We start from the raw sequence: 23,948 nt of genomic DNA, 5'->3' as shown, positions 1-23,948 counted from the left end.
TAAATTTAATTGAACCAGAGTAGTTTTTATGAAGTTTTACTTTGTTTAGTTTGGGTCCAATTAGTAAAGTGTGTGAAATAATTTGCCATGCGGGAAAAAATATAATTTTCTTTGCGTAGTTTATTGGTTGTTTTACATGTTTTTGATTAGTTCATTCACGGGCAATTTTTCCTGTAATTTACTAGGGGATTCTGTGTATTGTGTTTTGGTATGTTTGTATTTTTAGGTTTTGTGTTTTTTGTATTTTGTGCTTTGCGTTTATGTGTTTTATGTTCAATGTATTTTATACTTAATATATTGTACTATTTATGTTTGTTCCATACTTTACTTGTATGGTCTGTTTCTTTTTATGTTCTTATTTTTTTGTTTTGTATTTTTGCATTTTTTTAAACTTTGTCTTAGGCGTTTTGGTATACTGTGTTATCATATTACAATACTCTTGGGAGGCACGAATTCAACTACCAGAGACAGACAAGTTTGTGGAGTTTTCTAAGCTCGAGAGCGTCTTAAGAAAGAGATAGACTTCTAAAACAGCTGAGCTCGCCGGTGAGTCAAGTTCCAAGAGGGGATTTTGAAATCAAAAAAGAGTCTTAGCGGAAGAAAAAGGGTCGGTCTCGGACCTCTAAATTACCCTAGTTTAGTGACCAAAGAGGATTCTGACAACCAACCTGTCATAAGGGTAAGGGGGGATGTCGAACCGGATTAATCGCACCCAACTGTGGGGGCGTCCACCTCGGAGTAGCGGTTAATTTCGACACATTCTAACTGTCCTAAAGATTTTTTAGCAACACACTTTTAACACAGTCATTAGAATATATGAGGGCGGAGTCTAACACTCAATCATAAAAGTCCGAAAAAGGAAGTCGGATTCACCACCTTAAGTATGCGCTTCAACGCTCTTAACTGCTGAGCTACGACGGCAACCCTCGAGCCCGATATAATGACTTTACGTATTTAACCCTGTTATACTCCCATAGTCCATAAATATTAAAACCTCTTATTTTTTAGTAAGTGATTTAATATTACAAGCCAGGAAAGGAAAGCTTTTAAAGCGGGTAATTTTTCCTACTATAATGAATTTAAATTTCACGCGAGAGCCTCTGATAATAAGGATGATTAACAAGAAAACAAGAGGACTGTTAATAAAATTAACAAAAATCCTCTTATTATTTATCTTTTATAACGCTAAGCTACAGCCCAGGCCCCACGTTTTCGGGGCTTTATATGCTGCGTAATTCAATATGTTTGAAATTCGAATGGTTACCCCCGCTGAAATTCTTAAGGCTCAACTATACTAATTTTGTCTTCCTTACTCTTTTTTTTCATTTACAAAGAATAAACATAAATACTACTGGAAAATCCTTAGTTATAACCGATAATCTGGGTTACCCTTATGTTTATGGGTTAAATATTTCCAACATTTAAAATTACATCTATAATAAGCTTAATTATATCTATTAACGGTTCTACTATTTATAATTAGCCGACGCCAATGTCATTAATACTTTTATAAAAATTGTTTGGACTACTGTAGGTTTAGGTTAGGGTGATGCTTCGAAAATAAAATGAACTAATATAAAAGATTACAAATTTTGAAAATTATTTCACCGTCTATACAATTTTTGCTAACTCGAAATTAAAAAAAGTAATTTGAAATGGAACTAAGCGTAATATTGTAGTACGGGACTTTTAAAAAGAAATGTAATGAGCTAAGATATTCACACCTGCTTCAAAAACTGAAAATTAATGCTATACTACCATTACGTTTATTTATATACTAATAATTTGATACCCACTACGTTAAGTTTGAAGTAATTTACCAGTTGTTAAAATGTACAACTACTCTATAGGTAGAGAGGAGGGTTAAAAAAATAATTGACTAAAGTGAAAAACGAGGACCCCAATGCATAAACTTGGCGTTTCACAATGACTCGAGAAGTACATAAAATGATGGAAGCGAACACTGTAAACTGTCTTTTTAACGAAGTACAACTAACGTTTACTAAATAAAAATTAGTACATATATTAGAAAGGATACTAAATAAAAAAATACTGTTGTGTTTCTCATATAATAATTGAAATACTTGTAACTTAGTGTGCTATTCGCCCGATGTTGTAGGACGACTCAAATAGTCAAAGTAAAATTATATTTACAAATAAACCTTAAAAAAATTAATTAAATATTTAAAAGTAAACTTTTTGGGCGTACTTGGGTAAAGTTTTCTCTTAAAAAGTTTAAGAATTGTATATACTTTTGTTACTTAAACTATTTTTTCAAAAGTAGGGTTTACTCTAAACCTGGCGACCGCACTGTTGCGTGTTTCTTCTGAAGGGGTCGTTTTTAGAAATCTTTTTATAAAGTATGAATGATTATGAATACTTACAACAAAATTACCAACCCTTGCTATATATAACACACTCAGCGAAATTGTTAAATTTGTATGTTTATTATCTGTTTTCAATGTTTTTTTTGGTATTTAAGGATTATGGTTTTATTTTAGACCACAAGAAACTATCTGCGTCGCTAAAGCTCTTTTTCATAAGTTCTATGCCGCCCGAAATATTTACGTTTTTGATCCTTACGTAAATTTTTTAAAATTATAGTTATGATATTTTTTACTAAAAAAATATTTCTTATTTTTTTATCACTATCGCGGTTGACAATATTATTTGTGACTGCCTTAACGCTTAATTTTAGCCTGCATCTGGTTATGCACTGGCTTTTCTATTTATTGAATTTGTCATTTTCCGGTATTGGCAAATATTAAAGTTTACCCATATTAAATTTTATTTAAAGATCGAGCTATTATTAATTATTACCCATTGTTCTTATTTAATTCTATATTGTGGGTGTGAACAGCTGGTTGGAATGACTTCGCTTTACCTGGCGAGTAAAATCAAAGAGGACCTTTGCAAAATCAGAGATGTAATCACAACTTGTTTTAGGTTAGTCACTATTATATACTTCTGTTTTTTTATTTTATTATTTTATAAAATGTAAAACAAAAAAAAGTGCTACTTTTATACATCCATTTATTGTTTTCATAGTGATTCTGTTTCCAGTTTGGTGTGACTATTTTTTACTTTTTTAAATGACTTAAATTTTTTTTTTACAAAAAAGAGTTTTTTGTAAACAGAATTTATACTTTAATTCGGTTGCTAAACGATATTTGTAGCATCCCCCCCCCAAAATCTTTTCTTGTATTTTTCCGGGTAGTTTTGATGTACAGGGATTTAATTCAATAACTCTCTGAACAATTGAATTAAATTGGTTTTAGAATAAATTAAAAAGAAAAATTATTTTTTCTAGTTTTTTTATAAATCTATATATCTATTACTTATTTTTGATTTGAAAATATTTAAAAATTATCAACTTGCTCTTGTTTTTTTTGTTTTGATTTTTTCTACTAACGTTACTTTTAATTAAAACTCTATCTCTTCATAACTTCTTATTAATTTTTTTGATTTATACTTGTCCTAAAAATTTTATAATATATCAACTACTCTATTGTGAAACAAAGGCTTCTAGTTAATTTTTAAATTAGATTTTATTATTGAGTTTGAGAATTTATTGTTAAATTTTTATTAAACTATGCCACAAATTTACTTTTTTAAAATATATCAAGTATTTCTAGTTTTAATAATATCAAAAAATAAATTTATTTTGTGGCTTCATTATATTCTTCATTTGGTAATATTGTTAAGGAAACTTTTATAAAGGTTTTTGTTTAAAATATATTTTTTAGAGTTCTCCACCCCGAAGTGCCGTTTCTCAAGATTGGAACGGTTTTTATTTATAATTACTGATACGTTTTGGTATTAACTTAAATTAAAAAAAAAAATAAACAATTGTATTTATAACTTGTTAAAGCGTATTGGTGAAGTCCTTATTTCAGTATCAATTGCTCTATTAATTGTTTAATTGGCCCTGGTTGTTTTATCTCCACCAATCTTATCTACCCTTACTTCTGTTCTGAAGGAGTATTGGCTACTTCGTGAGAGCGTTGTCAAGTGTGAAATGATACTGCTCCGCACTCTCAACTTTGAAATCTGCTTTGATTTGCCTTTCGCCTACTTCTTCAATTTCTGCATCTCCATTGTTTCTTCTGGTTTACTTTTTATTTTTTTAAAAGAATTTAGTATGAGAATTCTTTACTTAACTAGAATATCTAATTAGAGCGTTTTTATTTTTTCTTCTGAGCGCTGCATGACCCTTGCATTCGTTTCTTTTACTTGTCATGCTTCTGTGCAGTCGTCAACGCCGAAAAATGGATTGTGTCAGTGGCGCAGCTCGGATGGATGCTTCTTAATGATTGGTTTTTTTTTTACTTTCGCTCTGTAACCCATCCTGAATCCTTTTAAATGATCTACTTATAATATTATTACAGCTTCTATGTCAGACTGTGTACCAGTTATTCAGCCTTTGAAATATCCGGCGGCTGCCTTTTCTTTGCACTCGAAGTTCTAAACTTGACCTCCGAATGCGTTATCACGAAAAACGGTTCTGCTGGCAGTAAACGTAGTTGCATCACAAAATATTATTATAATTCACAATAGAGCCGAAATTCGAGCTCTACACTATATTCGATTTTTTTTCTCTAAGCGAAAGTACCTGCAAAGGTAGACTTACAAGTTGCTAGTTAAGGAACTTTGCTGATGCGCTTGTATTGCTTGCGATGTTTGCCAACTAGCAATATGCGCCTCATTATTGATCCTCTATGAAACGCAAGACCGCCTGTCGACCCAATAAACTCGCCTTACACAAAGTACACCGTTATAATATGTTTATGAGGCCCCCACGTGCCGACTTCACGTGTTTATCACCCCGACTGCGGAGTTTTGTGAGGGTCGTATTGAAGAGTTTTGCTAATAAATTGTGTTGTCGGGCTATTATTATTAATTATTATCTGCTGTCTAAGTGAGTTTTCTACTTTACTATTACTTACCTTAATTATGATAGTGAGCCATACAAACATATACTAGTGCATCATTGAAGGGGCCCATGCATTGTTGTACAATTTTTAAAACTAAGTAGACCTTGTCGCTGGGGTTGGTATTTATATATCCGAAAGCACGAGTAGTAGTTCTTTAATGTTTGACACACTTAAATTCTCATCTAAACTTTTTTTTCCCGATTTAAAAAAAAATTTTAACTTTTACTATTTCTAATAAAGCTATTTTAACCTGAAAGTGATTAAACCGATATATCACTGATTATGCATTTTAAAATAATTTGTTAAATTAATAACAGCTGAAGTGCTCCCTTCTTATTAGCTACAGTCACGTCTTAAATCTTTAGGTATAGAACAGCTGGAAGAAAATCACTTTTCTACAAGACAACGGATATATATATTCTACTTGCTCTGCTGGAATCCTTTTTTTTAGCGCCCTTGCCTTCTCTTTTTTATGTTTAAAAAATCTTTTATTTACAGTGAGGTTTAGAACATTTATACCTTATTAAGCTTGAGTCCCATTTTATATGAGCGACCCTTAGTGTAACAACAGAACTAGTATTTTACGCCCCGTTTGAGTGAACTGTGATATAACTTGATTCTTCGGCTTAAATCAAATTTGGAAAAATGTAAAAAAGAAAAGTTAAGTGTTTTAGAACTCGCAAAGAGTAAATTAATCGTTAAAACTTTAGGTTCAAAGGGCTTAAAGTCTCATATCTCCTCACTATAGGAGGCTTTGAACGAGAAAAAAAAACTTTAAAAGCTCCTTAAAAATATTCGCAACAAAGAAGTACAATCAGGCTGTATAGTTACTTCCAAATTTGTTATAAATTAAGGGTGCTCGTTATTTATAGAGTTTTACGACGCTATTAATACTTTTAACAAACAAATAATAGTACCTTAGGATTTATAAAACCCATAATAACAGTTTAAAAACATGCAGCTATAAACACTAAAACTGAAGTATTCTTTCCTCTACCACTATATAATTTTTAAGTGGCATTCTGGCGTTATTATTTTATACCATATAATACAAACTCTATAATTAACGGTAATGTAGAGGTCATAGTACTGTAAAAGTAGAAGATAAATTTAAATAGCTAAAGTTTAATAATTTATTGAGTAAAAAGAAGTCTGTCTGAGGTAGTTAGCGAAGTGAGGCTACACTTTTTTTAACTATGGGTGGTGGCCGGAAGTATACTCTAAACTTTTGTTTTTGCGTTATGTTAACCATGTGCGTTTTACTAAACTGACTTTAATGGTAAAACATAAGATAACACAGTTTCTTAAGCGATTAAAACCTTTCCGGTGTAGTGCTTGTAAATTTAAAAAAAATTTTCTAGTCTACCTTCCTTTCATTATGTATAATAGGTGGCTATAGTTAAATTATAAGGATTACGCAAATTAGGGGGTTAGAATAACAATTGTCGAAGTGTCGACCAAGTACGTCTGAAGCTTAAAACGGTTTAAAGACCAGTCTGGTTGTGAGGTGCAATAATTATTAAGCACGATTAAGAGAGCCAATGTCTGTAAAAGTATGACCTTAAAGGGATGTGCTAAAAATGCAAAAAGACTTACGTATGTATGGTGTATGCAGTTACGTGCTTTTCTGAGAGAAAGATCTCTCAGATGTAGTGCGAATCGTTTCAATAAAAAAGATCGATTCTGCACAAGTTTTTTCTGTTAGTTATTTTAGAGGAGATATAGTTAAATAAAAGAATAGAAATAAGAAAATTTAAGAGTTTACACCACGCTGAAAATAGTTGTTAAATTTATTAGTCGATGTTTCCTAGGTATTTGATCGGGTTACAAACACCAAGTTCTCGAACAGGTTAGTAGGATACAATATATGACCGACTTACGTTTTTCAATACCGAACGTGCTACAACTCAGGCCTTAGAGACTTTAAGGCCTTAAATATACAGCTCGACCTAATATTTATATGACATAAGAGTTGCAACCATTGAGAAATTCAAAGCTTAATTACAAGATGAACCATCTAATGTATTTTTATATAAATTAAACATTAATAAAAGGCTATATACTAGAGGCTTTACGATAATGTACCATCATATTAAGGTAGTGACAAAAAAGATGCCGACTGTATGCAGCTTAGTATAGAAGATACAAACTGCTATTTTTTTGGTTTTTTTTTTTTTACCGAGTAATTTCGTGACAAAGTCTATTTTTTGAGTAGACATTTTAATAAACAAAAAGAATGGTAACATTTGGAGGTTCCTTGAGGTGAATGTACCTATCAGTAAATGATTTATGACCCCCTCTATGTGGAATGTCCTCTTTTCGGCGTGGTGAGAAACTTGTCAAGGCAGCATACAGCACGAAAGCATTTGTGCCTTGCAGATTGTCGTTTTAATGCTTAAGTTTGTTTAACTTTCTGTGTTGAGAAGAGGATTAAGAATGACTAGCAGGGACAGCGCAGTAAGGAATACTAAAACATGCTTATTTTTACTTTGCTATGTAGTAGTTTGACGTAATGTTTTCATATTAAAATCATCTCTTTATAAAAACTTTAATTATGTCATAGCTAGTTTAAGTAAAAAAAAACATTAGTTACAACCTATTTCGAAATTCTTTCTAACTCAACTTTTATTTGTTAAAAATGAAAACTATCAGATTTTTCTGCTTCTTTATCGTACTATTCACGATTTGTATTAGTTAAATAAACTTAAATTAAAGATTAGAAACTTGAAAACCGAATTTAAAGACCTTGAAGAAATTGAATTTGGTTATACTTTCAGACTAGTAATGCCTGACAATTCTCATTATTTGCAACTGTAAATATTAGTTCTTTAATTTATTTTATAAGTTTAATTTTTTTATAGTTGCTTATAACTTAGCTTTTACTATCCTTTTATCACTAAATATATTGCTAGTACTTAATTTTTCTTAATCTTTTTCTTTGTAATTCCCTTAATCAAAAGTAATAAGTGATTGAGTGTTGCGCAAACTTAAACTATATTTTTTTAGGCGGCCTGTATATTGCAGTGTCTATTAATATTACAGCTACCTTTTCATAAAATTTATTAGTTATCTTCCACCTTCTTTTCCTGAAAAACATGCTCCTGAACTTAAGATGTTACCTTCCATTCCTGTGCGTTTAAAATTTTCATCTATCTAGTATTATTAATAAATGTATTAAAAATAAAATATAAATATTTATAAACAGGCTTAAAAGGACATAATTGTAATTTATATAGTTATAAAAGTTAATTTTTTTTTCAAGGGGGGCATTCGAGGTTTAATTGACGAACGTGGAAATGTTATCAGCCGTTGCAGTAACACTAAATCATTGATTGGTTTAATAAAAGAATTGATTTCAATATTTGCCTCGAGAACTTTTGTGTAAGATTTACTAAGTAACTTTGATCTGCGTTTAGTGCAGTTGAGTAAGGCTTGCTTACAAATTATATAAAATTATTGTTGCTTTAACATCTTAAAGTTACTGCATTCTGCATGACATAACATGTTTATGCAGCGACAACTCCGCTTCCGACTTGAATTCCTACGAACTAAAGTTCCCGATCTCCCACTTGAAGTCTTTTCTTTCAATTAGATATTATTTATAAAAGGTTCTCTCTTTAAACCTCTATATTAACTAGTGAAAAAGAGCTCGAAGTACTTTTAAACGACGAGCATAAGTTTATGGAGTTCTGTCTTGCTCTTCCACAACTGCGGGACGGCGCCACCGTTTTGCGCGAGTTAAAAGAATCCAACGAGGCTCTTGCACGTAAGTGACCCGCACCTAATGTGTCACGTGCAATAACACAAACGCACCATTAAAACTGACCCTGCGCGTGCTTGAGTAATATCCTCATCAGCACGTGCATTGACTCATGTGCTTCTCTCCAGGAAAAAATTTAGAAAAGGAAGAAGTTATCGAGCAGACGAGGGCGCAACTTTTTGCTATCCATGAACAGCTTGAAAAGCAGAAGGAGAGTTATGAGGATGTTTACGAACAAGTCCAGGCGGTGATCAAGGCATTTCCTTTTCCCGATTATTAATAAAGTCTATTGGCAATATTATTCGCCTGTAGGAAAGAAATCCCAAAATATTATTAAAAGAGTTCAAAGAGTTCGTTGACCAGACAGAAAGAGAATCCGACGTTCTTTTTTACTTATTATTATTATTACATATCCGTATATTCTTTATGAACCTTAATTTTGGTTTGTAGCACAGATTATCACTAATTTTGATTCTTATTATCCCGCTTTACTTGCTTTCTTTAAGTCGTGTTTATGTTAATTTATTTTCTAACTTGTTATACTTGCAATTCTATAGAGTATTAAATTTTTGTGTTTTTTTGAATTTCTTTGCCTTCATTATTTTTTAAATAATGCGTAGTAGTTTTTAAATGCTTTTTTAAAACTTTTAAAATAACCTTATAGTATTCGTAACTTTTTCATTAAAGAAATATCTTATTTTACAATTATGTAGGAAGTTTCAACTGAGTTTCTTTCTGGAGATTTGGGTTTTCAGGAATTTATTGATAAATATGAATTAGCTCGGACAATCTATTATCTTCGCTTATTCAAATACGAAAAGTTTAAAGAATATTTAGAATCAAACTCCTGATACCTTCTACCATAATAATAAACTCCATCTTTAGAAAAGATTTGCATGATACCTTTATGTATTTGGGCAATTAATTGCTACAATATTACTGATATTTATGTGACTAATTTTTACTATTACTCTCTGTTAATCGTTTATCATAATAGTAGTATTTATTATTAAAAAAATTTACCTTAACCCTACATGCTTAACAATTGGTTTTCTGTCTTGATATAATCGACAAGTCCTTCAATTCGTTTACAACTATTTACTTAAGCCACCCGTGGTAGTTTCAGAAGTGTGTAAAAGTAAAAATTTTACCGGAGTCTGCCTACCCTTAAAATACATCACTAACAACTATAGTCTGAGGCTTGCTTTGGCTTTAGTTGAAACAACAAGTAGACTCTAGTTAGCATTTTAGCACACAAAGTAAGATAAAACCTCAGGCTATGATTATGGCTTTATAGTCAGCCCTTTGGCAACTGCATAGGTTGGCGATCTTATAGGGATCGTTGACTGTTGGGTCGTGCCTTTTGATCCTTCGCTTTGTATCGTACACCCTGCAGGTCAGTAAGAACTTGCTGGCAACTGCGGTTCCCAGGCACCTGTGAGTACAAGTGGCCCAGAAGGTCCTATAGCCAACATTTTTTTTAAAATAATATAGATGTTTAACGTGTTCTGTGTAGAGGAAGTAATATTTAAGTCATTTGGTAGAGAAATGTTCTGTTAATGTAGGTAGTACTATTAAAGTCTATCCGTGCTCCTTGACCACCGTAATCTAAGCTTTGGCTAACAATTTAGGATCCTTTCTGAGAACCGTGTAGGCTAGATTTACTTTGAGTGGGGGCGACCTGTTAAATTTATTTAACAGAAGCTTCTTATGTTCAAAGAGGTTTAAAATTTTTTTATAGGCGAAAAGCTCTCAAAGTTCAACTAAGAAAGCTCTAATTTAATGGTATTATAACGTTAAACTCCGTGCAGTCGTTGAACAGTTTATAGCTATCTCACACATTCAGAAAGGGCAGCTGCCTGATAGTGACCTCGGGACAAAAATTAAATTTATACGATTCGAGGATAACAATGTAAGCTGACTGGAAAAGTAGTTAGTATTCCATGACAATGCCTTTCAGCTGGTTCATACACGTTCCCAGCAAAGCTCTTAGTTCACTTTATAAGGGGGTTTAGGTCCTCATCACAATGTAATTGGGATAGTCTTGTATACTGAGAAGCCCCTATAAACAATCTTAAAGGGGTTGCTTTGTGTATTAATATTGAAAAACTGGTAGTAAACCCAAACTACTGCTGCGTAACTCTAATATTTTATCAAAGTTAAGTGCCCTGTTTTATAATATGGGGAACATTCAGCATGGGAAACTGTTCAATTTAGTTTACTTGCTGTGACACTAAGGGATATTTAACTGAACTGAAGAAGAGATAAAATTCTAACTACATCCTTTTTTTAAAGAACATGAAGCTCTTCTAAGAGAGTATTAACATTCAGTTTTCATTTTAGTAAAATGGTGGCGTTTTTTTGAGCTACTGTAAATAACAGTGGCATTGGCATACAAGATCAAAGAAGTTTGAGCGATTGGGAAGGCAGAACAGATGTGTAAAAAGAATAAAATTGATGATATTAAAAACTTCAGGAATTTTTTAGTGTTAAGAGTTTATAATTTAATAGTTTGGCTTACACAAGCTATAAAAGATCCATTGCCAAAAATTGACGGGAAATGCCATAGGGTGTCAAACACTCGTAATGCTATTTTCATGTGGATTGGGGGATAAGACTGCTCCTCCCTTGACCCTAAGATTCCTTGATGGTAGAATGGATTCTTCGAATATATTAAACTGAATGCTGATGTAAGGTATTAATAATAGACAACTTTAAAAAGAAGTACAACCACTGCAATTTTTTCTAGCAGAAAAAAGAAAATTATGGGGCTCCAGGTCCTTTGCCTAGTTGATTATTGGGGTGCATTCGATTCAAAAAACAAATTTGGCCTGTTTTCACCTTAATAAAAAATAAATAGGAATAATAATTTAACGCACTGCTAGGTAACTATTTACAGTAAGCAATATATTCAAAGTTTCGTCGAGGCCCACGACTTGATGTTAGGTGTGTTAATAAATTTTTGTTTACAGTATTATTAGGGAAAGCTTTCAAAGTCTTTAGTGGGGTCCGCACAGCGAAGGAAAAGGGAAAATTTGTCCTTGTATGTGCAGTTCATGTTTGCAATATGACGATAATGGTATTGTAACTTGTCAGTAGAAATTCTCGGCTAAGAGGTTGTTCTATTAAAATTTGTGTAGACGACCTTTCCGTAGTTTATTCTCCAGTTTTAAAGCTTCTGTCATTTGTAAATGAATTTTAATGATTATAGTTTAATCTTCCAGTTGTGTAACGAAAAGCTCCCACTTCTCGTTTAACAGTATCCCTAATCTTTTAAAAACTCAATTTAACCAAAGAACCTGTCTTTCCCTGTATTGCTTTTAGACGGTGTCTTTATAGTATAATTATTTAATGTAAAGAAGATCTTAAATTCATATTTGTCAAAGGGGTTGAAAGGTAATCTCATACTTTAAAAACTTGTTGTCAAAGTCTTAGAAGACAAAAGTAGAAAAACAAAGCGGATAGGGGAGGGAACCATAACAAACCAAAAAAGAAATATTTGTAAATTATGACTTAATATATATAGTATGATATTAAAAATATTATATTGTTATAAAAATGTTTATTAACAACTGTCAACAAGAACAAGGAGTTGTAAAGCGATGGCACTGAGGTTGCAAACTGTAAGCTGTAGCTTTATTTGAAAGGCGCTCTGCAAAGTATCGTTCCACACAGACTACGGCGCGTCCCTCAAAATACTTTTTTTTAGCAGTTTGTTTGTCCCGTTTGTTATTTCCAACGCGGCGTAAGCTAAGGTACTTAATGGAAATGTCATATTGGCCAAATACATACTTGTTCGATTTTAGCGCAAGGTAAGTTTGCTGTTGCTGCATGACTATTATTATAACTTTAATCCACCACCTAATTCAAGTTTGGCTCCAGAACAACTTTTGATAATATAAAACGTTTTTCTCTCAACGCCGAGGGAAAATGCATTTTTGCTTTCGTCTCTGCTTAATCGAGTGAGAAAAATGCAGGGTCTTATATTGCCCTTCCTTGCAGATAAGGCCTCTCGTGCATAATCGCCTTCTAGAGACTCTGTAAAGCTGCCCTTGGCCGCATTGTAAGGCGCTGAGAATAGGTTTATCAGCCTGTATTTGACTGAGCGCCGACTGCAAGTTGAGATGAGATTCGTCGTTTTCATCTACAGGAAAGGCACCGAGGTCATTACTGAGGAAAGAAACCGCACAGATGAACGTAACTGTGTGTTTATAATGCCACTGAGGTTTAGAGGCTTTTAGCCTCGTATTGATGATCGCCTTAATTTGTTCTGATACGACCAGCGCAAGCGAATCATCTCTTCTAGCTTAAAGAAACTCGGCTCGCGGAGCTGTTTATGACAGTTGAAAGTCAAAGGGGTTGTACTGGGCAAGGAATCAGCGGACAAAAAAATGTCGCTTTGTTTTCAGCGCTATCGGCTGCATTACCGTCGTTGCACAACGGCGATCTTAAAAATTGACTGAAATTCCTAATTTGCTTGACAAAATTTTAGGAGGCGCGACAGCTGATGTTTAAACTACTTGAATTTGGAAGGAAAAGGATGAATATACTTTTTTAATCATAATAATATCAATTCTTATTTTACCATCCATCTAGTAAAATTTTATTATAGAACGAATAACATTACTAGTAACTTTAAAAATGCCACTAGTAATAGTGACAGTTATATTAACAAAGTCCGTATATATACTATTAATGAAAATTATTGATGCTACATTAGTAGATATTATAGTAATGATAAAATTTATTTGTAATAACTATAATAGTGAACTTATTTGTAGAACAAATAGTGAAAACAGTGACGGCAGTAATAAATTTTATTAATAATGACAAAAACTCCAGTTTTAAATTACATTATTAAAAATTTAAAGTTTGTAGAGACTAACATGTGTCCTTGATAGTTTAGCAAGGGAGCTTAAATGCACTGGAAAATATGCTATTAAAATTTTTTTTTACAAATAGTTCTTCAATCTCCAAAAGGAGCAAAAGAAGGCAATATATAATTTATCTCTGTTAACCGTGACCACGACTAATTCTCATGCTTCCTATATAAGAATAAGACCTAACCAGGAATTTTGACTACTACTTTGCTGTGCTTGCTCGAGACTGTGAAAAACCTTGAAGCTATCGGCAACATTTCTTATTTTAAAAACGTTAATTGGTGTAGGGTTAAGGGTTAGGGTTATATATGGAACTGTAATGCAATCCAATGCAAATTCTAAATTGGAATTTAAAAGGCAGTTTACAATTTGGAACAATAAGGTCTTGGGTATTTTAGAGGATATCCTTAGTGTGTCTGCACCTATCTACTAGTCTCTTGGTGAAGTGGATTATTTCTATCTTGATCTCTGTACATATCCGTTTATATCTTTTAATCTTTAATTATTAATAAAATTTATACTTTTAATTGCTCTACAAGCATTTTTTAACAGTTAACAGCCAAGGCCCAGTGAAGGCTCAAATCTAAATGTGATCTGGGACCTAAAAAATCATCGGATTGGTCTTTTTGTTCTTCTTACAGATTTTTTGTTAGTTTATTTCAATGGAAACATTAAGCTTATAGTTTTTAAAAAATTCTTTTAACTTTTCGACTTTAATATGACCCAAAATATCATGCCATTCGAGTATTGAACTCATGGCATGGTTCTCATTTATATAAAAGCAACAATTAATGACTGTCCCTTCAGAGTCAAAAATTACAACATTATCCTATCACATATTAAGCTAACCCTGACCAAATTTTTCAAAACTTTAGGTACGTGCTGTGCTTTTCCATCTAGGTACTGTGCGGTAACATGGGCTTTTAGTGACTCATTTATCACTAATATGTTTCAGATGATTGTAAGTAGGGCCTAATATACATATTGTTAAAAACGAGGCAGCTGCCACCAGAGTCAAGGCTGGTCCGAGCACTAGACATCGAGAGTTGGTTTAGTGTATACTCCTCTTTCTTGGCAATGATCCGACGCGATAACACATTTATAAATTCTTTCAAACTCTTGTTCTTTTTAAACATATCTTGAAGTTATGGTTATTTCTTGTACAACAGCTGCAAAACTTTTCATTATTATATTTATAACACCGGGCTCTACGATGATTGGGTTTACTAGTGCTTACATGAATCGGTCCTGATTTAATTATTGTAAAGAAAAATTTGTTTTCGGCTTAAGGGAAAGCTTATTCATTTTTAGTGCTAGCTCCGTTGTATTTACTTGAGACTGTTTCATCGTCACCTCCAAAGAGATAACAGCTTTACCTACATCAGATAGCATTAGTCTGTCATTAGATCAATTTCTTTTTAAAATAACATTCTTCCTACAATTGGTCTACACTACATCAAAAAGGAAGGGACCAAGGGCCTTTTGGTCAGTTATTTTTTGCTTCGGAGTCTTATTGCCCTATCCGCGGGCTCGACATATTAATTCTATCTATTAAGTATTTAATATTTTTATCGTCCCCTTTTCTAATATCAGTCATTCTTCTTTTAAGGGAAAAAACATTCCTTCTGTTATCACATAAAACATGTTGTACAAGCCAGCCCGCAACGCATACGAGTTCAACTTAGCTCCAGTTAAGTGAGCTCCGAGGACTTCTCTGGCTATATTTATCAAAGTGGGGTCAATGGTTGAGGTAATAGTTGCCATGCAAAGGCAAGTTTGCTTCCATTATTGCTCTTTATATCAGTAACGGCCTCAATAGCGTCAATGTTTATAAAGTAAGCTTCGATATGAAATACTCAGTCGGGTCAGTCAGCCTCAATCTTTAAAGGTTTAATGTATGAAGTAGAAACTAGGGGCTTTAAGGCCCTATAGACTGAAAAGACGCCACAAGTAAAGAACAAATTATTATTGCTTATACAGGTTGATATGAATATATACATACAATTATGAAAATAATTTTGAAAATAATTTTGATAGATTGGTTCTACCAATTAAAATTAATTAAAACGCTGTCTATCTTATTTAACTGCGCACTGTAACTGGATCATACCTTCAACAAATATTTTATGTTCACCAACTTAATTTGGCACTGTAAATGATAGATTATAAGTTCTAATGAAAACTTACTTTCCAATTTTATGGGGCAAGCCCCTTACACTCCTTTTTTCTTTTTTGAAGCCCCCTAAGTTTAAGAAGGTGAATTACCAGATTTTCTCGCTTTAGTGCTTTATTCATAAACATGTATAGTTTACGATCTTTGCATCTCCACTTCTTTTATAACAATAAAGTAGTACTCGGTTATAATTTATTTATCTAACTAGTGTCATAGCTTTTTTGAACTTGTGAGCTTCTAATTATTTCAAATCTTAAGCAGCAAAGAAAGAGCATATTATATATCTTACTATTTACAAAGAGTCTCTCTACAAAATAATAATCCATCTGCAGTCTACTTTAAGAATATACATTTTTTGATAATATAACTTGACCGAATTTTTATTAATCGTCTGAAAACTTTTTATCTACGCTATCGCAATAAAAATATAAAACCTAAAAGGTAAACAAGACGGTTCTTCATAAGATATTATATTAAATTTCTTTTTTTGAGTCACAAAAAAACTTGTTTAATAAAGTTAAGTATGAGGTGCCCATAATTGCTTAACCAAAAAAAGAATGCTTAAAAATGGTTTTGTCGTTGGCTATAATGAGCACTAATGCATTTTTTACAAAATTTCTACAATATAAAATTATTTGCAAAAATAAATAGCAACCAAAATTTAAAATTTACCCGAATTTCTTTCTATATACTATTATCATGGGAAAAGTAATAAATCGGAAGATATAACGTAATTTTGTTTGTTTACAAAACGTTTTAAAAAAGTTAGCATCAATGTTTATAGGGTGGACAAGTTTCACATCTCTGAAATTAAAATAAGTACAATTTCACTGCGGAAACGTGCTTCTCATCACATAAAGAATAAAACCCGTTGAGCCGAAGCAAATTAATTTTTAATAGTATAAAAAAAATAATTTTATGGTTTATAAATATTAGGATACCTTTGCACTATGGTTTACACTCGTTAAAAATGTAAAAATGTAACTAGAGGCTACTTAAAGATTACATGTTTTAACTTTATCATAAACTAAAGTCATTTTAGGTTTCTTCTTCTTTCAGCTCAACTATTGGGTACTAAAGATTAAAATGTACGAGTTTATCTAATAGGAATCCGTTAAAAATGAGCGGAACTTTTATTAAAATATAAAATCAAAAAAAGATATCATAAACTCTGTTTAGTTTGGTGCATCTTATTCCAAAAAAATCCTATTTTTTTTTATAAAGATGTATAAGTAAGATTATTTTAAATATAATTACAAGATTTTTGCTAACAACTATACTGACATGAAAATATTATTGATAAATATGAGACTGAGTTATTATATACAGTATAATAAAGAAGTCGGTGCGATTGTTTCTTTAAAATATAAGTTATCTGAATACTACAAGAGAATTAGTCTGAATATAGCTCTATAGAAAGAAAAGTTGTTTTAATTAAGTACTTAAGCTATAAATTAGTTTAGTTAACTAGTTAAACTAATAACAGCCTACTACGTATATCTTAGTTATGTGTTTCTCTAAAAAGGACCACATATATTTGTAATTAACTTGTTTGCCACCGGGGTCGCCGAAAATATTCGCTAGTTCCATATGTTAATTTTAATTGAAATGAAGGTTTTCATAATATATTTAAATTAGTGATGTAAAGATAAATCAAAAATATTTGCATACCTTCTTTTCTTAAATTGTATTGTTTATTAAATTCCATAAGTATTTAAGTGAAATAAGGCCCCCTTAGCCCTCCTTAGCTATTTGAACTTTCAGAGCAAATTTAAAAAACTGCAACATTTTATTTAACTATTTGATTAAATAATATTAAATTTTTTCTTGTTAATTAAGGTTAGGCACTTGTAATATATACTTTTTTAAACGATGATCCCTATATTAAAAGCCTCTTTGTTTTGTTTACTTCTTTCACTCTCTTACCACACTTTTTCTATAAGTCTACAAGAGAGCATATATTGCTCGGTTATACTATGCCAGAAGAATCCTCGGTGCTTTGCATTGTATCTTTAATAACTTTAGTGGAAATTTTTGGTTGTATTCTTTATACAGGCAGCTGTCAAGAAAGTCATTAAACTCGGTGCCCATTGGCTTATTAGGCGGAATGCGGAAACTGACTATGTTGTAAGCCCCTTCGCGCGCCTTTACTTTAGTGCGTTGCAGTCTTGCTGCCCTTCACCCTCATTTCTTGTTTGGCTGTGTTCGCCTTTAAGCTGATGAGCAGCAATCCTTATTCTCATTAACTTTTAACCATATATTATTCTTTCTACTAGTTTTAGGACTACTATAAACTACGTTTTATATAAAGCTTTAAGCTATTCATGGCTTCTTGAAGCAATCATTGTTTTATCTAAACTTCATTATAGTTTTATATTGGAAAACAAAAAAAATTATTAGTAACGTTTAATTTTTTGCTATTAATAACTTTGAAATTGGTAATGTTTTTTGAAGAGATCTGCGTGAAAACACGTTAACCTCCGTTGAAGCCTCCAACTTTGTTGGCCTGACTAATTTAAAAACCTTGTAAGCTGGAAACTTTATTTCTTTGCATTGCACTATTTTTATTATAAACTTTTTAGGAACTTAGCCGAGAACAACATTAGAGTTATCGAGTCAAATGCGTTTGATGCGCTAACCAGTCTCACATACTTGTAAAAAATGGCTATCTACTGCTTCAGTTATTTACTAAGTTTTATTTATTAGAAATTTTGAAGGAAACGAACTGACATCCTTGAATAACTCCCATTTTAAAAACTTATTAAATTTGAAAATACTGTAATTTTTATGTTTCTTAATTCGCTTTCTATAAAAATAAGTCCATAAATTTTTTTTTACGCTTTAAAAATTTTTCTGGCAACTTTTCATCGCGTATTAATTATAAAAATATAGTACACTATACTTAAATATTTGTATCATTATTTAGAAATTTGAAGAGGAATAAGCTATTATTTATAGAGAAGGAAGTTTTTACTAATTTATTAAATTTAAACTCTTTGTAAGTTTTTTGCATTGTTTTTCTCCTCTTATTATATTAAAATATTGCAATAACTTTGAATAACAGGCATCTCACGGTGTCAAAGAACTTTTTATGTGAGTCACTGGGAGTACACGAGAAATTATTTGCAAAGTTTAAGGTGAAGTACAGCCTGTGCACTTTCAAGGGGACCCCTATGCACTATCAGTACGCCTACAAGCAGAGGATTGATGGATACGAAGAAAACAAACTACCTCCTTTTGGCACGTGGTGGGCTAACACACTAAATGAGTACGACTGTTGCTAATAAACGTTTCGTTTCACGGGGCAGCTTTTTCGGTGTTCCCCTGCTCACACGCCATTCTATACATACAAGACAACGTCCACAGAGACAAAGGTCCTATTCCTAATCGGATAGCAGTTACCTTTAGTGTGGCCAAGGAAGACTTATTGAGATGTTAAGTTAGTCTTTTTACCAGTTAAGATAAGCATTAACGTATATAACGATCCTTAAACCTCCTCACTCGCAACTTTTTTATGAAATATGAGCTTCCCTGCTCTCTACCACTTTAATTATTACCATACTCCTTTCATGGCAAAGCGAGTACTTGCAAATTACGCGGCAGGCGCGGACGTATAAGCCTCAGAGTTTCGACGGCACGTAGACTGCTGTGTCGGTGTATGGAGCGAGGAGTGTTTACTGATCGCAGTGAATGGGTTGCCTTATATGTATAGCCTGAACGTTGTGAGGATAGCAGAGGTCTTTATGTGTCCCTGCGGCTTGGGAGGGTGGATAAGACAGGAAAAGGATTGGCCTATAACAAACGACTCAAGGACGTAGTAGAAGACCCTGTGAATCCAGTACACGTAGTTTTATACAGCAAGACTGCGTGTACCCAGAGCTTGAACGCCTTTTCAACATCTTAAATTACGGCTCTCGCAGCTTTATGAATAATCACTTAAAAAGACGCAATAGCTGCTGTGTTATATAAGCGTTTTTAAATTTAAACTGGATTCCCAGCAATACATATTCCGCAATTCTAGAAACGCTTCAGGTAACGCAGCGCAACAGACTACAGTTTTTTCTTAAAGTGGGTTCACGCGGCAATACAGCATCTCAAGCCGGGTTACCTAGTTTATCGCCACTAACTAACTTTTTTTTGGTTCCACGTTGATGTAGACGTCGAGGCCGGATATTTTCTGCCAAATAAGTACATACACTAGCTCGATTTAATAGGTTTCGGGTTAATGAAAGAACCGGGATACCTTGTCTCTGCCTTTATCTCCAGCAGCAGCCTCAGCTGAAGGAGCGCACGGAGCAGCGAGTTACTTGGCCAAGAATGTAACCTTACCTTCACCGCTCAGCCCCCGTCACGCTATTTTTTTGAACAGACGCCTGCCTCTCGTTAGTGGCGTAGTTGACTTCTGCAGTACCACTTCTTAATGGCCGTTGTACAGAGTAATTAGCTCTTTTTTAAAGCTTTTATGAAGAGGGTTTAGCATCAGTTGGTAATCAAGTGGAAAGAGGCCCAATAAGTATATCGTTAAAAGGCAGGGCAATGCACCACTTGGTAAAAGAATGAATGGCTGTTAGCGCCCACTTAAAAATTTTGACTGCATCGACAGTAGTGCTTTTCTTAGAAGAGAAGACAGCTTAAAGAAGGCGTTGCTTTGAGTATAGCTATACACTTTTCCCTCTAGATTGTATGCGCCCGAAACTTTTCTGTATTCTTGGCTTAACTCTAGCAGGGGGCAAGTGACCCAATAAAAGATTCTCTAATGCTTTGATTTCTTCCGACGGACAATCGGTTATTATAACGACTATCTTAAACAAACTAAATTGCCCATTTTGCCTTGTGAATCAACTGACTAGACTCGTAAGATGCGTAGGCCCGAGTTCTCATGTATTATTCTACTTGAACTTTTTACTCGACGTGCTACACAACGCACTTAGAATTGAAGTCGCCACAGAGTGAAGAGCGGGCCGCTTTGCAGTTAACGTGTCTCACCTATTTGTTTTGGGTTTTCCAACTACCATTGCTTTTAAGATTGTTTCCAACGCAAAGTCTGCCCGACTTGATTACGTAGAACGCCGATGTTATAAATGGTATGAACTTTTGCTTATAGTTTGTTTGGATTGTATATGCATATTTAAAATTAAGGCAACGTATTTGATTCCCCGAACATATGGAGTTGATAACAACTTATGAGTTTCCCAACATTTTGAGTTTACGCCTGCGTGAATGAAATACTACTTTCTATAGTTTATGCTAGGACGTGCAGAACTCCTTCCGAAAATTAGCTAGGAGTTGTTCCTCGACTTTATTTATATAGACTTATCATTTAAGGTTTTCTTTTTCTCGCTACTCTTACAAGGGTCTGGGCGATCCCCCTCGCATGTAAATAGCATTCAAAAAAAAGCAAGTCAAGTAGAGGAGGTGTGTGTCCAATTTAAATAAGAGTTTACTCCAATAGCGAAGTCAAGCGCTTTTTTATATATATATATATATAATGCTTCAATTATTTATATTATAACAAGACGTTGTTTAAATTAAGTAACAAGTTGTTATTAATAACATAACGAATATATTTACTATAAAAGATCAAATTTGTTGAGATACCAGGGATACTTGTTTGATAAGTAGTGTATAGCTTACAAAGATATGTAATTTCAGTAAAAACTGCTTTCAACACTTGCGCAAAAGATTTTTGAGCTTTGAAAGGTAAATATTGACTTTGTTATGAAACTATGGCAAGCTAACTTATTAAAAATCTGGACTTGAGCGGATTAAACTAAAATTTATCGGAAAAATTAAATTTTCTGTATTTTCTGTATGTATCCTTCCTCCACCTTATCATCCTTGTAAACTGGCATCTTTCTGATTACTATTTCACTTTCTTACCTTGTAAGAGGGTTGTTCCCTGCCAGTGCTTTTGTGAGAGCTCTTATAGGCTTACCGATAATAAAACTCTTAAAATGTGTAAACAAAAGTTTTATAGTTATTCAAGATGTATACGAAGTCATTACCAACAGCAACGCTATTTATACTGATGTTCTATTTACCAATAAAATTAAGAGCAGGAAGTGTTGGAATTATAACAAAAGTATGGTAAACACAGACACCCTCAAATTTTAATTAATAAACTTGTCGAAGGGTTGAACGCGCTACTAAAGGGCCGCAAGCTCTCACCCCAAAGTTTAAGTAAAGGAAATACACCTGAAAAAAGCTGTCAAAAAAAATTATTAGTTTTTTTTAATTTATTTCCAAGTTATTAAAAGGCTCGCATATCCTTAAGTTTATAAAAATGAAGACAGTTTTGTGCTCACGATAATTTATTTTCTAATTTTCAGTCTACATACACAAAGACACCGAATGTAAAACCGACGTGGCGCGATTTAGAAGTCCACCTTCAGGCAGATTTTAGTGAGAAGGAGAAGTTGATTGGGACAGCCCCTACTAACTATAGTGAGACCCAACCAAGGAAGGGGTGGAGTGTGTAGAGTTCAAGCAATGTGTGTGGTAAGGTTTGAATGGAGCGACATATGAACGCTGAAGGGGCGGCAGCAGTTTATGATCGGCAGAGTCGAAGCCCAGGCAACGTTGGCACACCACACAGACACTCTCGAATAAATTTTCATAGCTTTGGATCCAGTTCTGTTTGCAGTAATAATAATAGTAATGAGGTCAACAGGGAGCGAAGTTACACCAAAACCAGAAAAAGCTTCAACGGGGAGCTATCCTTGCAACCATCGCGGTAAGACCAAACCGCTGCAGTCCAGATATCCGAGAGCCGCTGAAACACCAAAAACCTTGAGGAGCCCCGGAGCCCGACATTCTATAAGAGAAGAACTTGCAAGGCAAAAGCGGGTGGAAGTTGCGGGTTGAGGTGGCCACTACCGACTCTTCCCAGGCGCACACCGTGACCCTCTTGACAGTAGTAGCTCCCGGTCGAAGAAGAAGATGCGCTCTCCACAAACTATCGACTAGCACCTGAAATATAAATACTCAACAACTGAAAAGTACGAAAGCGCAGTAGTAAACCACAAGGACGCACGATGCTGCAAACATTTTCTTTTCAATTTTAATCTTCGAAGTTGAGGAAAGTACATCCCATAGAAGTTCATCCCTAAACGAAAGATTAAAAAAGAAGAGCCTGTATCGCGTGGATGTACAGGCTTTGTTGAAAGACAATGTTAGAAAACCTCGAAGTATCGGCGTTCTCGTGATGATTTAAAAGCTAATAGTTTGCAGAAATAAACATAAATAACAATAAACCCGGAAGATTCAGTCTAACCTTAATAGCAGAAGGAAAATAGTCATCCAACGAGTTTCTTAGGGAATCTAAAGCAAAGGTCGCCAAAGATTCAGTCCGTTTAATGTTTGTAGTAAACTCGAGAAGGTTTTTAAATTCATAAGACTCTGTGATTTTGCTCAGCAAAAGTTGGTGCACAAACTCACTCTTCTTTTTTCCTTTGGAATTGAGACCTTGTATTTAGTAACATAATTCTAAATATTAAAAGCTTCAAAAAGGGAAAGGAAGAGTACTGAATAATAAGTTAATTACGCATAATACCTTTCATGCCTTTAAGTAGCTCTGTAATGCTTATTAACGAAAACAGCAGCCTCCTAAGTAGCTAATTTTATATAAACTCCAAACTACTCTTAGTCGATTCTCAAACATTTATAAAAAAAGAGAAGAAAAAAAGATTAGTAATATACTTCTTGATTCATATTAATAGATTCAGTAAAATTCTCTGTTAACGTGTTTAATGTGTTTGAAGACAGTTTGAAAGGATCCAGCTCAAAAAAAACGGCGGCTACTCCTGTTATTATAAAAACGTAACTAAAAAAGTTAAGACTAAGATATAAAACTACCTACAGTATAAATAAGACATAACCTTTTCTCAAGTCACCGATTAATTTTAAGGAGTCATTTATTTTTTCTAAAACTGAAACGTACTGAAATTGTTCATAATTGGTCTTAAGAACAACGTTATTATGACCTACTTCTGAGTTTATATCACGTGGAGTGGAACCGGTGCCCTGAATAGAATCACTATCGAAAGAATCCCCGAAAGTAAGACTTGGACTCGAGAAAAAATCGTACTCAAACATAATTTACCCAATTTGCAAGCGTTAAGATTAACCTTTTATCAGCAGGCTTTTACATGCGAAGTTAACCCCAGTCATTTCAAAATTCTTTTCAGGACCTCAAGCAATGT

The 23,948-nt window shown here is 33.3% G+C and overlaps 3 protein-coding genes and 1 long non-coding RNA gene across 4 annotated transcripts; 3 read left to right on the top strand and 1 right to left on the bottom strand.

Moving 5' to 3' along the window:
* Nucleotides 1-2,361: 2,361 nt before the first annotated feature.
* Nucleotides 2,362-4,821, top strand: LOC135145303 (cyclin-Q-like). The gene is made up of 9 exons (XM_064077423.1): nt 2,362-2,439; nt 2,502-2,583; nt 2,861-2,946; nt 3,747-3,786; nt 3,980-4,109; nt 4,253-4,316; nt 4,389-4,501; nt 4,558-4,620; nt 4,692-4,821. The coding sequence occupies exons 1-9, from the start codon at nt 2,363-2,365 to the stop codon at nt 4,748-4,750; spliced, it is 714 nt and encodes a 237-aa protein (XP_063933493.1). The 5' UTR covers nt 2,362; the 3' UTR covers nt 4,751-4,821.
* Nucleotides 4,822-7,286: 2,465 nt separating this feature from the next.
* LOC135145300 (vacuolar protein sorting-associated protein 37A-like) lies at nt 7,287-9,545 on the top strand. The gene is made up of 9 exons (XM_064077420.1): nt 7,287-7,391; nt 7,650-7,747; nt 8,001-8,064; nt 8,197-8,315; nt 8,449-8,508; nt 8,573-8,700; nt 8,823-8,950; nt 9,007-9,075; nt 9,408-9,545. Exons 1-9 carry the CDS (start codon nt 7,371-7,373, stop codon nt 9,543-9,545), a joined length of 825 nt encoding a protein of 274 aa, XP_063933490.1. The 5' UTR covers nt 7,287-7,370.
* Nucleotides 9,546-18,207: 8,662 nt separating this feature from the next.
* LOC135145282 (uncharacterized) lies at nt 18,208-18,495 on the top strand. The gene is made up of 3 exons (XR_010283389.1): nt 18,208-18,273; nt 18,330-18,401; nt 18,454-18,495. It is a non-coding gene; the product is annotated as an uncharacterized LOC135145282 (long non-coding RNA).
* A 3,558-nt stretch (nt 18,496-22,053) lies between these two features.
* Nucleotides 22,054-23,841, bottom strand: LOC135145298 (mediator of RNA polymerase II transcription subunit 27-like). The gene is made up of 10 exons (XM_064077419.1): nt 23,734-23,841; nt 23,625-23,685; nt 23,446-23,549; nt 23,300-23,360; nt 23,021-23,211; nt 22,929-22,963; nt 22,768-22,852; nt 22,624-22,716; nt 22,439-22,561; nt 22,054-22,380 (listed from the first exon to the last, which is right to left on the bottom strand). Exons 1-10 carry the CDS (start codon nt 23,839-23,841, stop codon nt 22,183-22,185), a joined length of 1,059 nt encoding a protein of 352 aa, XP_063933489.1. The 3' UTR covers nt 22,054-22,182.
* Between the last annotated feature and the right edge of the window lie 107 nt (nt 23,842-23,948).

The sequence above is a fragment of the Zophobas morio genome, unplaced genomic scaffold (genome assembly GCF_036711695.1).
Source record: "Zophobas morio isolate AGI-343-1 ecotype UQ-CSIRO unplaced genomic scaffold, CSIRO_AGI_Zmor_V1 ptg000140l, whole genome shotgun sequence".
NCBI lineage: Eukaryota > Metazoa > Arthropoda > Insecta > Coleoptera > Tenebrionidae > Zophobas > Zophobas morio.
The sequence above is the reverse complement of the archived record's forward strand: the minus strand, read 5'-3'. Positions and strand labels throughout refer to the sequence as shown.

Bases quoted from the DNA above. Each gene is read 5' to 3' on its own strand.
- LOC135145298 (XM_064077419.1), bottom strand. From the start codon at position 23,841: ATGTTTGAGTACGATTTTTTCTCGAGTCCAAGTCTTACTTTCGGGGAT. The intron at 23,361-23,445 runs GTATATTACTAA...ATATAAAATTAG, and splicing joins CTATTAATATGAATCAAGAA to CTACTTAGGAGGCTGCTGTT. The intron at 23,212-23,299 runs GTATTATGCGTA...ACTAAATACAAG, and splicing joins GCTACTTAAAGGCATGAAAG to GTCTCAATTCCAAAGGAAAA.
- LOC135145303 (XM_064077423.1), top strand. From the start codon at position 2,363: ATGAATGATTATGAATACTTACAACAAAATTACCAACCCTTGCTATAT. The intron at 3,787-3,979 runs GTTTTTATTTAT...TCTGTTCTGAAG, and splicing joins CGTTTCTCAAGATTGGAACG to GAGTATTGGCTACTTCGTGA. The intron at 4,317-4,388 runs GTTTTTTTTTTA...ATATTATTACAG, and splicing joins TGGATGCTTCTTAATGATTG to CTTCTATGTCAGACTGTGTA.
- LOC135145300 (XM_064077420.1), top strand. From the start codon at position 7,371: ATGACTAGCAGGGACAGCGCA. The intron at 8,316-8,448 runs GTAAGATTTACT...ATGTTTATGCAG, and splicing joins TTTGCCTCGAGAACTTTTGT to CGACAACTCCGCTTCCGACT. The intron at 8,701-8,822 runs GTAAGTGACCCG...GCTTCTCTCCAG, and splicing joins ATCCAACGAGGCTCTTGCAC to GAAAAAATTTAGAAAAGGAA.